Source organism: Eulemur rufifrons, chromosome 2 (assembly GCF_041146395.1).
Source record: "Eulemur rufifrons isolate Redbay chromosome 2, OSU_ERuf_1, whole genome shotgun sequence".
NCBI classification, from domain to species: Eukaryota; Metazoa; Chordata; class Mammalia; order Primates; family Lemuridae; genus Eulemur; species Eulemur rufifrons.
The window spans coordinates 16,356,777-16,370,290 of NC_090984.1; the positions used below are offsets into that span (position 1 = coordinate 16,356,777).

The 13,514-nt window shown below is 59.2% G+C and overlaps 2 protein-coding genes across 6 annotated transcripts; both read left to right on the forward strand.

Annotated features, from left to right (window-relative positions):
* Positions 1-740: 740 nt before the first annotated feature.
* On the forward strand, positions 741-3,639 carry LRG1 (leucine rich alpha-2-glycoprotein 1). 2 transcript variants are annotated; one of them, XM_069497231.1, is made up of 2 exons: positions 741-1,067; positions 2,296-3,639. In XM_069497231.1, exons 1-2 carry the CDS (start codon positions 928-930, stop codon positions 3,305-3,307), a joined length of 1,152 nt encoding a protein of 383 aa, XP_069353332.1. In that variant the 5' UTR covers positions 741-927; the 3' UTR covers positions 3,308-3,639. The 2 variants fall into 2 exon arrangements, with proteins under 2 accessions (XP_069353332.1, XP_069353341.1); XM_069497240.1 differs by having other exon boundaries at positions 742-881.
* Positions 3,640-4,688: 1,049 nt separating this feature from the next.
* PLIN5 (perilipin 5) lies at positions 4,689-12,414 on the forward strand. 4 transcript variants are annotated; one of them, XM_069480243.1, is made up of 9 exons: positions 4,692-4,743; positions 5,010-5,201; positions 5,483-5,560; positions 6,486-6,681; positions 7,552-7,634; positions 8,206-8,386; positions 9,254-9,453; positions 9,965-10,081; positions 10,648-12,414. In XM_069480243.1, exons 3-9 carry the CDS (start codon positions 5,504-5,506, stop codon positions 11,164-11,166), a joined length of 1,353 nt encoding a protein of 450 aa, XP_069336344.1. In that variant the 5' UTR covers positions 4,692-4,743; positions 5,010-5,201; positions 5,483-5,503; the 3' UTR covers positions 11,167-12,414. The 4 variants fall into 4 exon arrangements, with proteins under 4 accessions (XP_069336335.1, XP_069336344.1, XP_069336355.1 ...); XM_069480234.1 differs by lacking the exon at positions 5,010-5,201 and having other exon boundaries at positions 4,689-4,743; XM_069480254.1 differs by lacking the exons at positions 5,483-5,560; positions 6,486-6,681.
* The last annotated feature ends 1,100 nt before the right edge of the window (positions 12,415-13,514 follow it).

Consider the following 13,514-nt stretch of genomic DNA (forward strand, 5'->3'; position numbering starts at 1 on the left):
GCCTAGGGGGTGGGGTGGCATGAACCAACAACATACAAGCAAATTAAACCTTGATTTGAGCTAGTTGTGCAAGAAAAAGCAAGATGGCTGGGCACAGAGGCTCGCGCTTGTAATCCTGGCACTTTGGGAGGCCGAGGCAGGAGGATCACTGGAGGCCTGAAATTCCAGACCAGCCTGGACAACATAGCAAGACCCCATCTCTATGAAAAGTTTAAAAAGTAGCTGGGTGCAGTGGTACATGCTTGTAGTCCCAGCTACTGGGGAGGCTGAGGCAGGAGGATCACTTGAGCTCGGGAGTTGGAGGCTGCAGTGAGCTAGGATGACACCATTGCACTCTAGCCGGGGTGACAGAGCAAGACTCTTTCTCAAAAAAAAAAAAAAAAACCACCACAAGAACATGCCGTGAATTGAATACAAGAGCATTTTTGTTCTTTTCAATGAGTTTCCTCGTTGTTCTAGTTTATTGTAAGTAGTACCTCTTATTCAAAGAGCTGTCCTGTCCCCCAGGGGTAGTGCCTTACAACCTTGACCTTTAAATCCTGGGTTCGGGCAAGTGGGGTCACAGCTAGAGAGACCCCTCTGAGTGCCCCCTAAGAAACAGGAAGCAAGAGAAGGAAAACCTGGCTCTAGAAGTGGGACCAGGAAGGGGGTGGGCAGGAACAAATTGCCAGGAAGCAATTGTGCAATTCTAACCCCTCCCCTTGCCTGCCCTGCTCTGGGTTAGCCCCTATCAGGAACTGGCCGAGGGTGGGGACGTCCCCGAGGTCCGTGCTCCTGATCCCAGCCCAGGCAGGTATAAGGCCACTTCCCCAGGCCAAGAGAGTCTAGAAGGAAACGAGACAGGCCACCATGTCCTTTTGGAGTGGACAACAACAGCAGAGGTAGGTCCCCACTGTCCCTGTCCTGGGCAGGCCTGGACACCGGGCCATGCAGAGACACATGGACACTCTGCCTGACACACTGAAGTCACAGCGGGCAGATACAGTCCTGCGGGCTGGAACAGACCAACCTGACCCTGGACAGACAGACTTGATCTTACACACACGGACACACCTGCAGGAGCCCAGGTGGGCCACGGGCCAGGCAGGGAGTGGGAGGAGACCCCTCTCAGAGGGCTGGGGCCCCAGTGACCGAGGCTCTCCAGGTGATATCCCATGTTACTGTGCCAGGGAAGCTGCAAGCCTTCAGGGGTTACGGTGACAACTGTCTCCCACCCAAGCACTAGCCAGGCCTGACCCTGCTTAGCTTCTGAGATTAGACGAGAACGGGTGCATTTTACGGTGACAACTGTAAACCACCCCTCCCCTGGGCCAAATGCCGGACCCTAGACCTGCCCAAAGCAGGACACACTTTTCATGTTCGGAGTCCCCTGTTGGCTCCTGGTGCCCTGGCTTGCACCTGAGCGCTCGGAGGAAGATGGCGCTGCACACAGATAACCTAACGCTGTTTGGTCAGGGCCTGAGACTCCTCTAAGGTGACTGAGAGCACTTCTTGGGAAGGGCAAGAGAAGACTTCAAGGAAAAGGGGCATGGGAGCTGGCGCTTTGCAGGATGAGTAGGAGTTCACTGGCTCTGCCTTCAAAACAGGCCAGGGAGAAAAGAACTGCCCCAGAAAACAAAACAGATCAGAAGAAACTAAGCAAGTTGGACTGTGAATAATTAATAGCCCATCAGGGCTGGGCTAGAGGTGGGGAAAGGTAGGATGTAGATCAGGAACTCAATTTAACAGAATTAGAATTCTCACATCTGGGCCAGGCGCGGTGGCTCACGCCTGTAGTCCTAGCACTCTGGGAGGCCGAGGTGGGCGGATCGTTTGAGCTCAGGAGTTCGAGACCAGCCTGAGCAAGAGCGAGACCCCATCTCTACTAAAAATAGAAAGAAATTATATAGACAGCTAAATATATATATAGAAAAAATTAGCCGGGCATGGTGGCGCATGCCTGTAGTCCCAGCTACTCGGGAGGCTGAGACAGGAGGATCGCTTGAGCTCAGGAGTTTGAGGTTGCTGTGAGCTAGGCTGACGCCACGGCACTCACTCTAGCCTGGGCAACAGAGTGAGACTCTGTCTCAAAAAAAAAAAAAAAAAGAATTCTCACATCTGGCAGCTGTGGGGGTGAGGGGGAAGCCGGGTGAGGAAGAGGAAGTAACTGCACTCGTCCAGGTAAGTAACAAGGTGGCCCAGTCCAGGGTGGTGGCAGTGGAGATGGGAAAAGATGTGCAGATTTTGGGCATATTTTCACCTAGCGGGGTAAATTTTCACTTTGGCTTATTAAGCACCTTCTGTCATTGCCTGCAGCCCAGGGGGCTCTGACCCCCATCTTCCTAGAACCCTGCTATTGCTGCTGCTGTCTGTGGCCTCAGCCCAGGGTGTCACCCAAAACCCCAAAGACTGCGTGGTGTCCCAGTCAGAGAAAGGCAGTTCCGTCTCCTGCCACCCGCCTGCTGAACTCCCCAGCCCCCTCCCAGCCGACACCTTCCACCTGGTCGTGGAGTTCTTCAACCTGACGCAGCTGCCCCCCGACATCCTGCAGGGTGCCTCTAAACTCCAAGAATTGCACCTCTCCAGCAACCGGCTGGAAAGCCTCGCAGCCAAGTTCCTGCTTCCCGCGCCCGGGCTGCGGGTGCTCGATCTAACCCGCAATGCCCTGACCGGGCTGCCACCGGGGCTCTTCCAGGCCTCGGCCGCCCTGGAAACCCTGGTGTTGAAGGAGAACCAGTTGGAAGTCCTGGAAGCCTCGTGGCTGCACGGCCTGAAAGCGCTGGGGTTTCTGGACCTGTCCGGGAACCGCCTCCGGAAACTGCCAGCTGGACTGCTAGCCAACTTCACTCTCCTGCGCACCCTTGACCTTGGAGAAAACCAGCTGGAGACCTTGCCGCCTGACCTTCTGAGGGGCCCGCTGCGTTTGGAACGGCTGCACCTGGAGGGCAACCGACTGCAGGTGCTTGGAAAGGAACTGCTGGAGCCACAGCCAGACCTGCGCTACCTCTTCCTGCAAGACAACAAGCTGGCCAAGGTGGCGGCTGGCGCCTTCGGAGGCCTGCGGCAGCTGGACATGCTGGACCTGTCCAATAACTCGCTGGCCAGCGTGCCCGAGGGGCTCTGGGCAGCCCTAGCGCAGCCCGGCCGGGACATGCAGGACGGCTTTGACATCTCCAGGAACCCCTGGATCTGCGACCAGAAACTCAACGATCTCTATCGCTGGCTTGAGGCCACAAAAGACAAGATGTTCTCGCAGAATGACACGCGCTGTGCTGGACCTGAAGCCGTGAAGGGCCAGACACTCCTGACAGTGGCCGGGTTCCAGTGAGGCCTGGGGCTGGAGTGGGGGTGGGGGCCTGGCAGGACACTGCACCCCACTTAGCAAATACTCCCACCTTCTGGTGAGACTCAAGGCTTTCCATGGCCCCTTCTCACATTGTGGGCCTTCCGGACCTCCCTGCCTTTGCCCGTGTCCCAGATCTCTTGGTCTCTGGTTCCCCCAGGCCCCCTGTCCCTCCCTCTGGACCAGCCCTGGCCCCCCTGGGGTTGTTTTTCTGTGGCTTCCCCAGTTTAGGGGGCTCTCGGAGTGCAGGGTCTGGGATTGAGTCCCACTTAGCTTGTGGTCACACCTGAGGGGTTTAATAAATAACTTGCAAACTGAACTGGCTGAATCAGTATTTTTGCGTCCCTTGTGTCTCCAAAGTCAACTTGCTGTGACTCCAGGGTGACGGGGGAGGAGAGAAGAGGCCTGACCCGGGCCCTGGGGTGTGGGACGTGGGCTCCCCAGTGCATGGCCACTGGGATCGATGCCCTGTGTGGCTTCTCTTCTCCCTTCCCCCAGCCCAGGAATTAACTGGAAATAAAACTCTACCTATTGCCCGGGTGTCGTTTTACCAGTGGATTTCTGCCAGGACTCGTGTCCCGGGCAAAGTTTAAATTAAACCAGATTGCCCAAGTCTCCAGATAATTTGTCATGCTGGCCTGTGACATTCCAAGGGGGCACCTGCCCGGGGCAGTCTTGAGGGGGCTGGGTGGGGCTGAAGGGACAGGCAACAGCCCAGGGGGCTGTGTTCTCACAGCTCGAATCCCAGAGCCACCTGCCGACATAGGCAAGTGGGGGCTACAGTCAGATTTGGAGATTCTCAGGTGTTGAGGTACAGGACCAGTTTTTTTTCAGCTCCTGGAAGGAGGGTCATGCCCCCCCTTCCAGGGGAGGGTCTTTCTAGCAGAGCTGGGTTTGAATATGATCCCTCACTCACTATGGTACCCGGGGCCAGTGGTTTAAGCTTTCTGAGCCTCAGTTTGCCCGTCTGTAAAATGGGCATCCAAGCGACAGTGTTGACTGAGCTTCTGGCTTAAGAAACAAATTTTTAAAAAATAAATAAAAATAAAGTCACTGGGGACTTTGCCAAGGTCACTCAGCAAGTCGGAGGGGGCTGTGATCGCCCTCCGCTGTCTCCACGGCAACAGCAGTGAGGGGGACATGTGGGCCGACCTCACCAAGGAAAGCAGCACAACGCTTGGCATCCGGCGGTCCGGGATTGCTATGGCAACCGCAGAGTGCTGGGCGGGTCCAAGGGGAGGGCGAAAGGAGCCTGGAGCGACGCCCCCTGGGCGCGCCCCAAGAGGCCTCTCCCCATTGGTGCGCTCCAGCAGGCCCCGCCCCCTAGCAGTTATAAGGCGGGCGGGGCCAGCCGGGGGCGGAGACTTGAGCGGAGTCTGGGGTCTGCGGAGGCAACTGCGTCCGCGGCTGCGCGCGCCCAGGTGAGTGTCCTGCGGGCGGCGTCCAGGAGCGCCCCCACGCTCGGGGTGGGGGACAGCCCCGGATCGGGTCGAGGGGCGAGGGCTTGGCGGCGTGGGAGGGGCACGACGGGCCGGAGCAGGTGGTTGAGACCCTTGGCCCAGTTGGCTCAAGCTCAGGACCCAGTTGGGCGGCGACCAGGGCTCCCAGGGCGCGTGGTGGCAACAGGGGGAAGAAACACAGGCCGCGAGTCTGAGGCCTGAGGTCGAGCTCTTGGCTCTAACCCTAGCCAGCGGAGTGACCTTGGGCCCAGCATGCACCTCCTGGGTGCCTCAGTTTCCCTGTCTGTCAGAACTGTGGGGCTCATCAGGATTCTACAGCTACCACCTCCACCCCTGCGTGGGGCTGCTTGCCTCCCCCATTTCATAAAAGATGAAACAGACCAGAGAGGTGAAGGTGCTGGCCCAAAGTCACACAGCAGGTAACATCAGGATTTGCACCCAGGTCTTTCTTACCCCAAAACCCATGGTTTGAGTCACTACAGGGACCCCACTTTGCCAGGGGCTCTTTATTGTACACCTACTGTGTATGCACTGTCCCTGTCCCATACATCACCCCATTTCACAGATGAAGAAACTGAGGATCCAAGAGGGAATGAGACTTGCTCAAGTCACAGAGCCCAGCCAGGCAGGGCCAAGGCCTGGGCATGAGCCCAGAGGGCCGGGGTGCAGGGTCCCCCCCTCACTCTGTCCTGCCCTCCAGGTGACTCTGTTTGCAGCAGACATGTCTGAAGAGGAGGCAGCTCAGGCCCCCAGCCCATGGGAGGAGCAGGACCAGCAGGTGAGAGGAAGGGAGCAGGGACTGTCCCTCTGGGACAGTTTCAGGCCAGCTGTCCCCTCCCACTCCTATCCTTCCTGCGTGAACCAGATTCTGAGAACAGTTTGGACCATGGAGGGGTCTGGTATACCTGTTATTTCCCAGGGGGGTGTAATGAGGCCCCAGGAGGAGATGTCTGTCCAAGGACACCCAGCCAGCCCTTTCGTTCTGCCATCCCTGGGTCTCCCGCTATGCCTTCACTGTGTCCACAATTGCGACACCTCAAACAACAACAATGGCAACAATAATAGTAACAGCAGCAATCACACCAATACTCTGTAGCACTCAGACTTCAAGCATTCCCCTTACATTGGCTCCTTGAATCCCGCATCGCAACCCCAGAAACCCATTTTATAGATGGGGAAGCCAAGGCACTTGCCCAGGTTCACACAGCCCGGAGGTGGCTGAACCAGACCCGAACAAGGGAGACTCTCCTGCCTGCTCCCTGGAACAGACACATCGCAGCTGAGCCTTGAATGGCACAGGTCTAAATTGCACAGGTCCACGTCTACGCAGAATGTTTTCAACTGAGCGTGGATTGAGAAATACAGTATTCACGGGATGAGAAACCCGCACATACAAAGGGCCAACCTTTCCCACATGCAGGTCCTGCAGGATGTGCGGATCTGGGATACTGGGGGCAGGGACGGCCTGGAACCAGCCCCCCACCGAGCTGAGGGGCAACTGTATTTCAAAATGTGTAAACACGTATCTTTCCATGTAGCCACTGAGGCCGTCTGCACTGCCTGTACTTGGTCAGGCGCTCAGTACACTCTCCCTCCACCCTCTCCCATGCCTCACCTGGCCCAGGGAGGGGAAGCAGGCTCAGGTGTGGCTTGAGCCCCCCACCTTCCCCAGGGGACCCCTCTGATGTCACCCCTTCCTGCAGAACGTGGTACAGCGCGTGGTGGCACTGCCCCTGGTCAGGGACACGTGTACCGCGGTCCTCGATGCTTACGGCCTGGCCAAGGACAGGCACCCGCTGCTGGGCTCCGCCTGCCGCCTGGCTGAGCACTGTGTGTGCAGCCTGACCACCCGGGCACTGGACCACGCCCAGCCGCTGCTCCACCACCTGCAGCCCCAGCGTGAGTGTCCCCGGGTCCCGGGGGGCTGTGGTTTGCACCGCTGCCCTGCCCCTGCCCCTTGGTCCATCTGTGTGGCGTGCCTGGGGTCATTCTCCTGAACTAGGTGTCCCTGCTCAGCCTGTCCACCTGTCCCATCTGCCGATCCTGCCCCCATCCCACCTCTCCACAATCTCTTTGACTGTGATGTCCCTCTTAACTCTGATCACCCTGCCTTTTGCCCTTACCTGTTTACTGGCAGTCCTCTCCTCTGTCCCTCCCTGTCCCCTCCCTCATTCGTTGGCCTGACATGCCTGGGCCCATCTGTCCAGCCTCCCTCCCCTCTGCCTGTCCTGAGCTCTGCAGTCCCCACATCTCCACGGACCCCTGTGACCAGCTCGGGGCTGCAGCCTGGTGGGGGTGACAGGCGAGGGGCAGAAGGGTGCTGGCCTCTCTGGTCTGATGGAGGAAGACGGTCACCTGAGCGTCCCAGCCCAGCACCTTCCCCACCCCTCTCTCAGCCAGCTCCTGTGACCTTGAACCCGCCTGCTGGGGCATCTGAAGCGGGCAGGGCTGAGGAGTCACCTCGGTGCTGGGCGCAGAGGAGGCAGCCTGGCAGCCTGCCCACCCCCCAGGGCCCCCAGCCCCACGCGAGGTGCCAGCCACATGCTGTGAGGCCCCCGTGGGCATCTGTCCAACCTCCTCGTGGCTTCATCAGGCTCTCCACATGTGAGATGGCAGGAGGTCTTCCTGCCTCTGCTGGTGACTCTGTCCAGCACCCAAGCATGGGCTCCTCTCTTCCTTCCTGTTCCATCTCTCCCTCTAGCATGCCCTCCCTCTATGTCCCTCGCTGTGTCCCTGTCTCCCTCTGAATGTCCGCCTCTCTCCCCTCAGTGACCACAGTGAATGGCCTCGCCTGCAGGGGCCTGGACAAGCTGCAGGAGAAGCTGCCCTTCCTCCAGCAGCCCTCGGAGACGGTACCTGGCGCGACCAGACCACAGGGAATTATAGATTCACGCCTGGGATCCCAGCACTCTGGGAGGCCGAGGCAGGAGGATTGCTTGAGGCCAGGAGTTTGAGACCAGCCTGAGCAACATAGCAAGACCCCATCTCTACAAAAAATAGAAAAGTTAGCTAGGCGTGGTGGCACCTGTAGTCCCAGCTACTTGGGAGACTGTGGCAGGAGGATCGCTTGAGCCCAGGGGTTGGAGACTGCAGCGAACTATGATGACGCCACTGCACTCCATCCAGCCTGGGTGACAGCGAGACCTGGTCTCAATAAATAAATAAATAAATAAAATAACAGCCAGATTAGAATAATGGCCACCAACATATATTGTGCCAGTGGGTGCTGGTAACCCATACCCCTTCAAAAACCCCTGTGAGAGGAGGATTATTTTTGCCTCCCCCCATCATTTTAAAGAGGGGAAACTGAGGCCCAGAGCCAGGAAGAGGTCTAGGGGTCTTAGAGCCCCAGCCCCAGGGAGCTGGGTGGGGAGAATGAAGCTGGAGCCCTGTGGCACCTAGAGTGGGCACCCCTCCCGCCAGGTGGTGACCTCAGCCAAGGACGCGGTGGCCAGCGGTGTCACAGGCATGGTGGGCCTGGCGCGGCGGGGCCGGCGTTGGAGCGTGGAGCTAAAGCGCTCCGTGAGCCATGCCGTGGACGTGGTGCTGGAGAAGTCTGAGGAGCTGGTGGACCACTTCCTGCCCATGACGGAGGAGGAGCTGGGTGAGGTGGCTCTTGTCCCGCCCAACCCTAGTCACGATGCCCCCGTGGTACAGATCAGAGAGGCCTCAGACTTGCCCAAGGCCACACAGCAGATTAGCTGGAAACACGGAGCCCCCACCCAGGCACTTCTGCAGCCCCCCAACCCATATCCCACCAGGAATCAGACCACCCAGACCCCGAGGGCATATGGGGCTTGTAGACTTGAGGACCAAGGTCTTGAGCTGGTAGCCCTCTACATGTTATTTGGCACATGCAATGTCTTTTAAACATTTAATTTTTTTTCATGCATTTCACAATCAGATTTTGTACTACAGATGCCGATTTCCGGCCTGTCTTGAGAAACCAGACCCGGCAGGATAGATCCGCCCCTTCAGACAGTTCCTTTCCCGCCACTAATCCCCGGTGTTTTACATCTTAATCTGCCTTGGTCACTTTTGATACCTGCCTGGCCCTGGAATTGATGTGAAATTTCAACCCCGGCTTACAGCATTAGAATAATGTGTCGACTTATCCCCAACTTGGCAGAACGGCAGTGAGGCATTGATTAAGCACCTTCTGTGTGCCGAGCACTTGTGATCTGTTCTTTAGGAGACTGGTTAATACGACGGTTAAGCACAGCCTGGGTTCGAATGCCAGGTTTGCCCCTTGCACCCTCGGGGATTTCACCTGTTTGCCTTAGTTTTGCTCCTCTGTAAAATGGGACCAATGACTGTGCCTACATCTTAGGGTTTGGGGAAGATGAACTAGGTTGGTATTGGTAAAGGAAAACTGGAAATCTGGAAGGCTGTGGACTTGTCTGCCCAGGTCGGTGAGCAGATGCGGAGGGGGTGGCCACGCTGACGCCCTCTCCCCTGTCCCGCCCTCCAGCGGCGCTGGCAGCTGAGGCTGAGGGCCCAGAAGTGGGCTCCGTGGAGGATCAGAGAAAGCAGCAGGGCTACTTTGTGCGTCTGGGCTCTCTGTCGGCGCGGATCCGCCACCTGGCATATGAGCACTCTCTGGGGAAACTGAGGCAGAGCAAACACCGCGCCCAGGACACGCTGGCCCAGCTGCAGGAGACGCTGGAGCTGGTGAGAGTCCTCTTCCCGCCCCTGCTCCGGCATGCAGGCCGATCAGCATGCATTGAGCACCGGCTGAGTGCCTGGTCCTGTGCTAGTCTGAAGGGGGAGGCAGAGCCAGGCGCGGCTGCTTTCAGCCACGTGGGTTCAGGCTGGGGCAGAGGGGGTGACCTGGGCCTCAGGGAGCCCTAACGTGTCACAGCTCTGCCTGGGGAGTCAGGGAGGGTGTTCGTGGAGGAGGGGAGGTGGGAGCTGGAGTCGGAATCCTCCAACCTTAGGGCTGTCTCCCCACAGCAGCCACCAGAGGGGGCCCGTGAGCGCCTGAGGCAGGACCCGTCCCTCCTCTGCCCTCACAGCCCTCCATGGCTCCCACCTCCTTGGGGTCAAAGCCCAAGTCCTCCCTGCATCTCACAAAGCCCTGCACGACCTGCCTCTATCACCTAAATGTTTACTGAAGTCAGATCCAGGTGAGGGTTGCTCCCGAATCCTCCAGCCCTGACGGCCATGGTCCCTGTCCTTGCAGATCCACCTCATGCAGTGCGGGGTGACCCCCCCCGCCCCGGCCCGCCCCGGGAAGGTACACAAGCTGTGGGGGGACTGGAGCCAGCACCCTCTGGAGAACAGCTGCCGCCGGAGCGAGGTGAGCAAGACCTCGGGGGAGTCAGGGGGGGTGGTGGCTGCCACCACCCTGGGTAGGGAGGGGGCACGAGGGTTCCAGGTCAGCCCCCTGCTGCAGGGGACCGTGGTCAAGCTGTGGCAAACCAAGTACTGAGGTCAGCCAGGGTGGTGTCCATGGGGGAAACTGAGGCAGGGCATTGTTCCCACTGGGTGTTCACTGGGGAAACTGAGGCAGGGTAATGGTCCTACTGGGTGTCCTTGGGAGAAACAGGAAGGGCTGGGTCCCACTGTGTTTCCATGAGGGAAACTGAGGCAAAGCATTGGTCTCACTGGGTGTCCACTGAGGAAACTGAGGCAAGGTGACACAGTCCCTCTGGGTGTTGGTGGAAGAAACTGAGGCAGGGCTGGGTCCCACTGTGTGTTCGCGAGGGAACCTGAGGCAGGGCTGGGTCATGTTACGTGTCCATGGGGGAAACTGAGGCAGGTCGATGGCCCCCATTGTGGGTCCACTGGGGAAACTGAGGCAGGAAGATAGTCCCACCAGGTGTCCATCGGGGAAACTGAGGTCCCCGCCGCCCTCGCCCGCAGGCGGAGCTGGAGACACTGATGTTGTCGCGCAGCCTGACCCAGGAGCTGCGTGGCACGGTGGATGCGCTGGAGACCAGCGTGCGGGGCCTGCCCCCCAGCGCCCAGGAGAAGGTGGCCGAGGTGCGGCGCAGCGTGGACGCCCTGCAGGCCGCCTTCGCAGACGCCCGCTGCTTCGGGGACGTGCCGGCGGCCGCGCTGGCGGAGGGCCGGGGCAGCGTGGCCCGGGCGCACGCCTGCGTGGACGAGCTGCTGGAGCTCGTGGTGCAGGCCGTGCCGCTGCCCTGGCTGGTGGGGCCCTTCGCACCCATCCTCGTGGAGCGGCCCGAGCCCCTGCCCAACCTGGCGGCCCTCGTGGACGAGGTCGTGGGCAGCCCCGACCCCCGCTGGGCACATCTGGACTGGCCAGCCCAGCAGAGGGCCTGGCAGGCCCAGCATGGGGATGGGGACATCTGTGAGGGGGAGCCCAAGCCCCCCAGCCACCCCGCCAAACACACCCTGATGCCCGAGCTGGACTTCTGACCGCGGGCGCCCCCACGCCGAGGTCCCTGCTGCCCCTGGTGGCCGTGCATGAGCACCAGGCCGACGCCTTGGCCTTGCCGCAGGGGACCTCCCTTGGACATAGGAAAAGAGGCCCCGACAACAGCAGGGACTTTAGCCTGTCCTGTCCCCATCCCAAGAAGCTGATGGAAACTCCCCCAAGAAACACACACAGGTTTTGCCCAGTGGCTTCTATTTGGGGCTTTGAAAAGTGAGCCGCTCTCCTCCCCACTCTAGCTTGACTATCCGGGACTGCGGGGTCCCCCAGAGATGCCCGCTGTGCCAGACCCACTTCCTTTGCCTTTTAGGGTTTGTGCCCCAGAATAAAGGCGCTTTGTGTCGTCCAGAGGCCCCGGCTTTGCTCCAACCCGGGTGGGTCTCAGTCCCAGGGTGCACAGGGAGGGGGTGTGAAGCCAGGGTTTGAGGTTTGGAAGGAATGATGCGTCCCTGACTTGCCTGACACCCCGTCTGGGTGCCCACCTGGGTGCCCCCTCAGGTGCATCTACCTAGATAGAAGCTGTTCTCACTTTAGTATAAATTAGCATTTCTTAGAAACTGCAGGGAGCTGTTCTCACTTCAGTATAAATTAGCATTTCTTGGAAACTACAGGGAGCAAACAGGAGGGGAAAGAAGGCAGAAGGGGCAACTCTTGGACCTGCCTGCCCAGACCTTGGGAGCTGGTCTCCCTGTGGTTTCTCCAGCTGCCCTGGCCAGGATGGGGGAGACAGAGGTAGGACAAGGGCTATGGGGCAGTCTCATGGGGGCCGTCCTGTCCTCTGACCGCATTCTCAGCTGCCCCTCAGACTCCCCTGCGGCGGGGCGGGGTGTTGGGAAACCACAGCCTGGCACGGTGAGGTCAGGGTGGCCTCTGGCTTCCCTGGGATCCAGTCCAGAGGGCAGCTGTGGGGGCCCCAACCACTTCCCACAGGCCAGATTTGCCTCCCTGCCCCTGCTCCAGAACCTCTATAGCTCCCCATTGCCCTCAGACCAAACACCCAAGTCCTTCACCTTCCAGCCTCATTCTCCAGCTACTCAGACACTTAGCTCTGTTCCCACTGAACCGTGCACGTCCCCACACCCCCGGGTCTTTGCCCACGCCATGCTGGCTGCCTGGAATGCCCTTCCCACCTTCCCACCTGTCTCTTCGACACATCTTGTCCAAACTCAAGGCCCAACCCCAATACCCCTCCTCCAGGGAGCCTTCCGAGACCCTACCCCAGAGCGATATCTCCCTCTTCAAACCCTCCGCATCCATTTATCTAGTAAACACCTCATCCATGGACGCTATCATGCACCCGTTCGTTTGTTCATTCAACAAGTATTTACTGAGCACCTGCTGTATGACAGGCAGTTCTCCACCCTGGAGACGCAGCAGCAAGCAAAACATATCCTGTCCTCTAGGAGTTTACGGTGTAGCAGGGAAGACGGACAATAACCAAGAAAAGTGAGTGCATTAGCGTTAGTAGATGCAGGAAAAATAAATGGGGGTGGGGTGTGTGAGGCATGGGGGAGGGTGTATATTTTTAATTTGGAGGGGGGATCCAGGAAGGCCTCTCTGAGGAGGTGACATCTGAGGAAAGACCTTGAAGGGCGTTCCAGGTAGAGGGACACGGCCCATGCAAAGGCCCTGGGGCAGGACCGCGCCTGGCGTGTTGGAGGCACAGTGAGGCGGCCCGTGTGGCTGGAGCAGAGTGAGGAGGGGGAGAGAGGGAGGAGGGGAGAGCGGGGAGGGGACAGGGCAGGTTGTGCAGGGCCTGGTGGGCTGCAGGGAAGACTTGGGCTTTGACCCTGAGGGAGGTGAGAGCCATGGAGGGCTGTGGGCAGAGGGACAGGCCCTGACTGGGGTGTTTATGATTTTTTGTCATTTCTTTTCCTGGCTTTCTCCCCACACTGGGCTGTGGCCGCCCCAAGGGAAGGGGCGGGGAACACCGGAGTTCTCCCGCCACCCTTGGGAAGCATTGGCTAGGAGGACAGAGGCTGGGGGATGCCCCCCTCTGTTCCGTGGCTGTTTGGCAAACACAGTGAGGGCTCCAAGGAGATGGCCTGGGGTCACGAGGCCCAGCGGCTGGGCCCTCCCTCTTCCCAGCTTTGGTGTGACCCTCACCCCAATAGCACAAGGCTGGGAACCCTGTCCCAGGGGCAGGCAGGAGGGACACGGCCCAGGAAGGGTGTGCCAGGCATGCCTCTGAACGCCCACCTACCCACACACAGCCCACCCAGCACGGAGGGCCGGGTCTGGGTTTGAATCCTGTCTTTGCTACTTCCTGGCTATGTAGTCTCAGGCATGGGACACCTCCTCTGTGCAGCCTCCCTGGGTTGGCCCAAGCCCA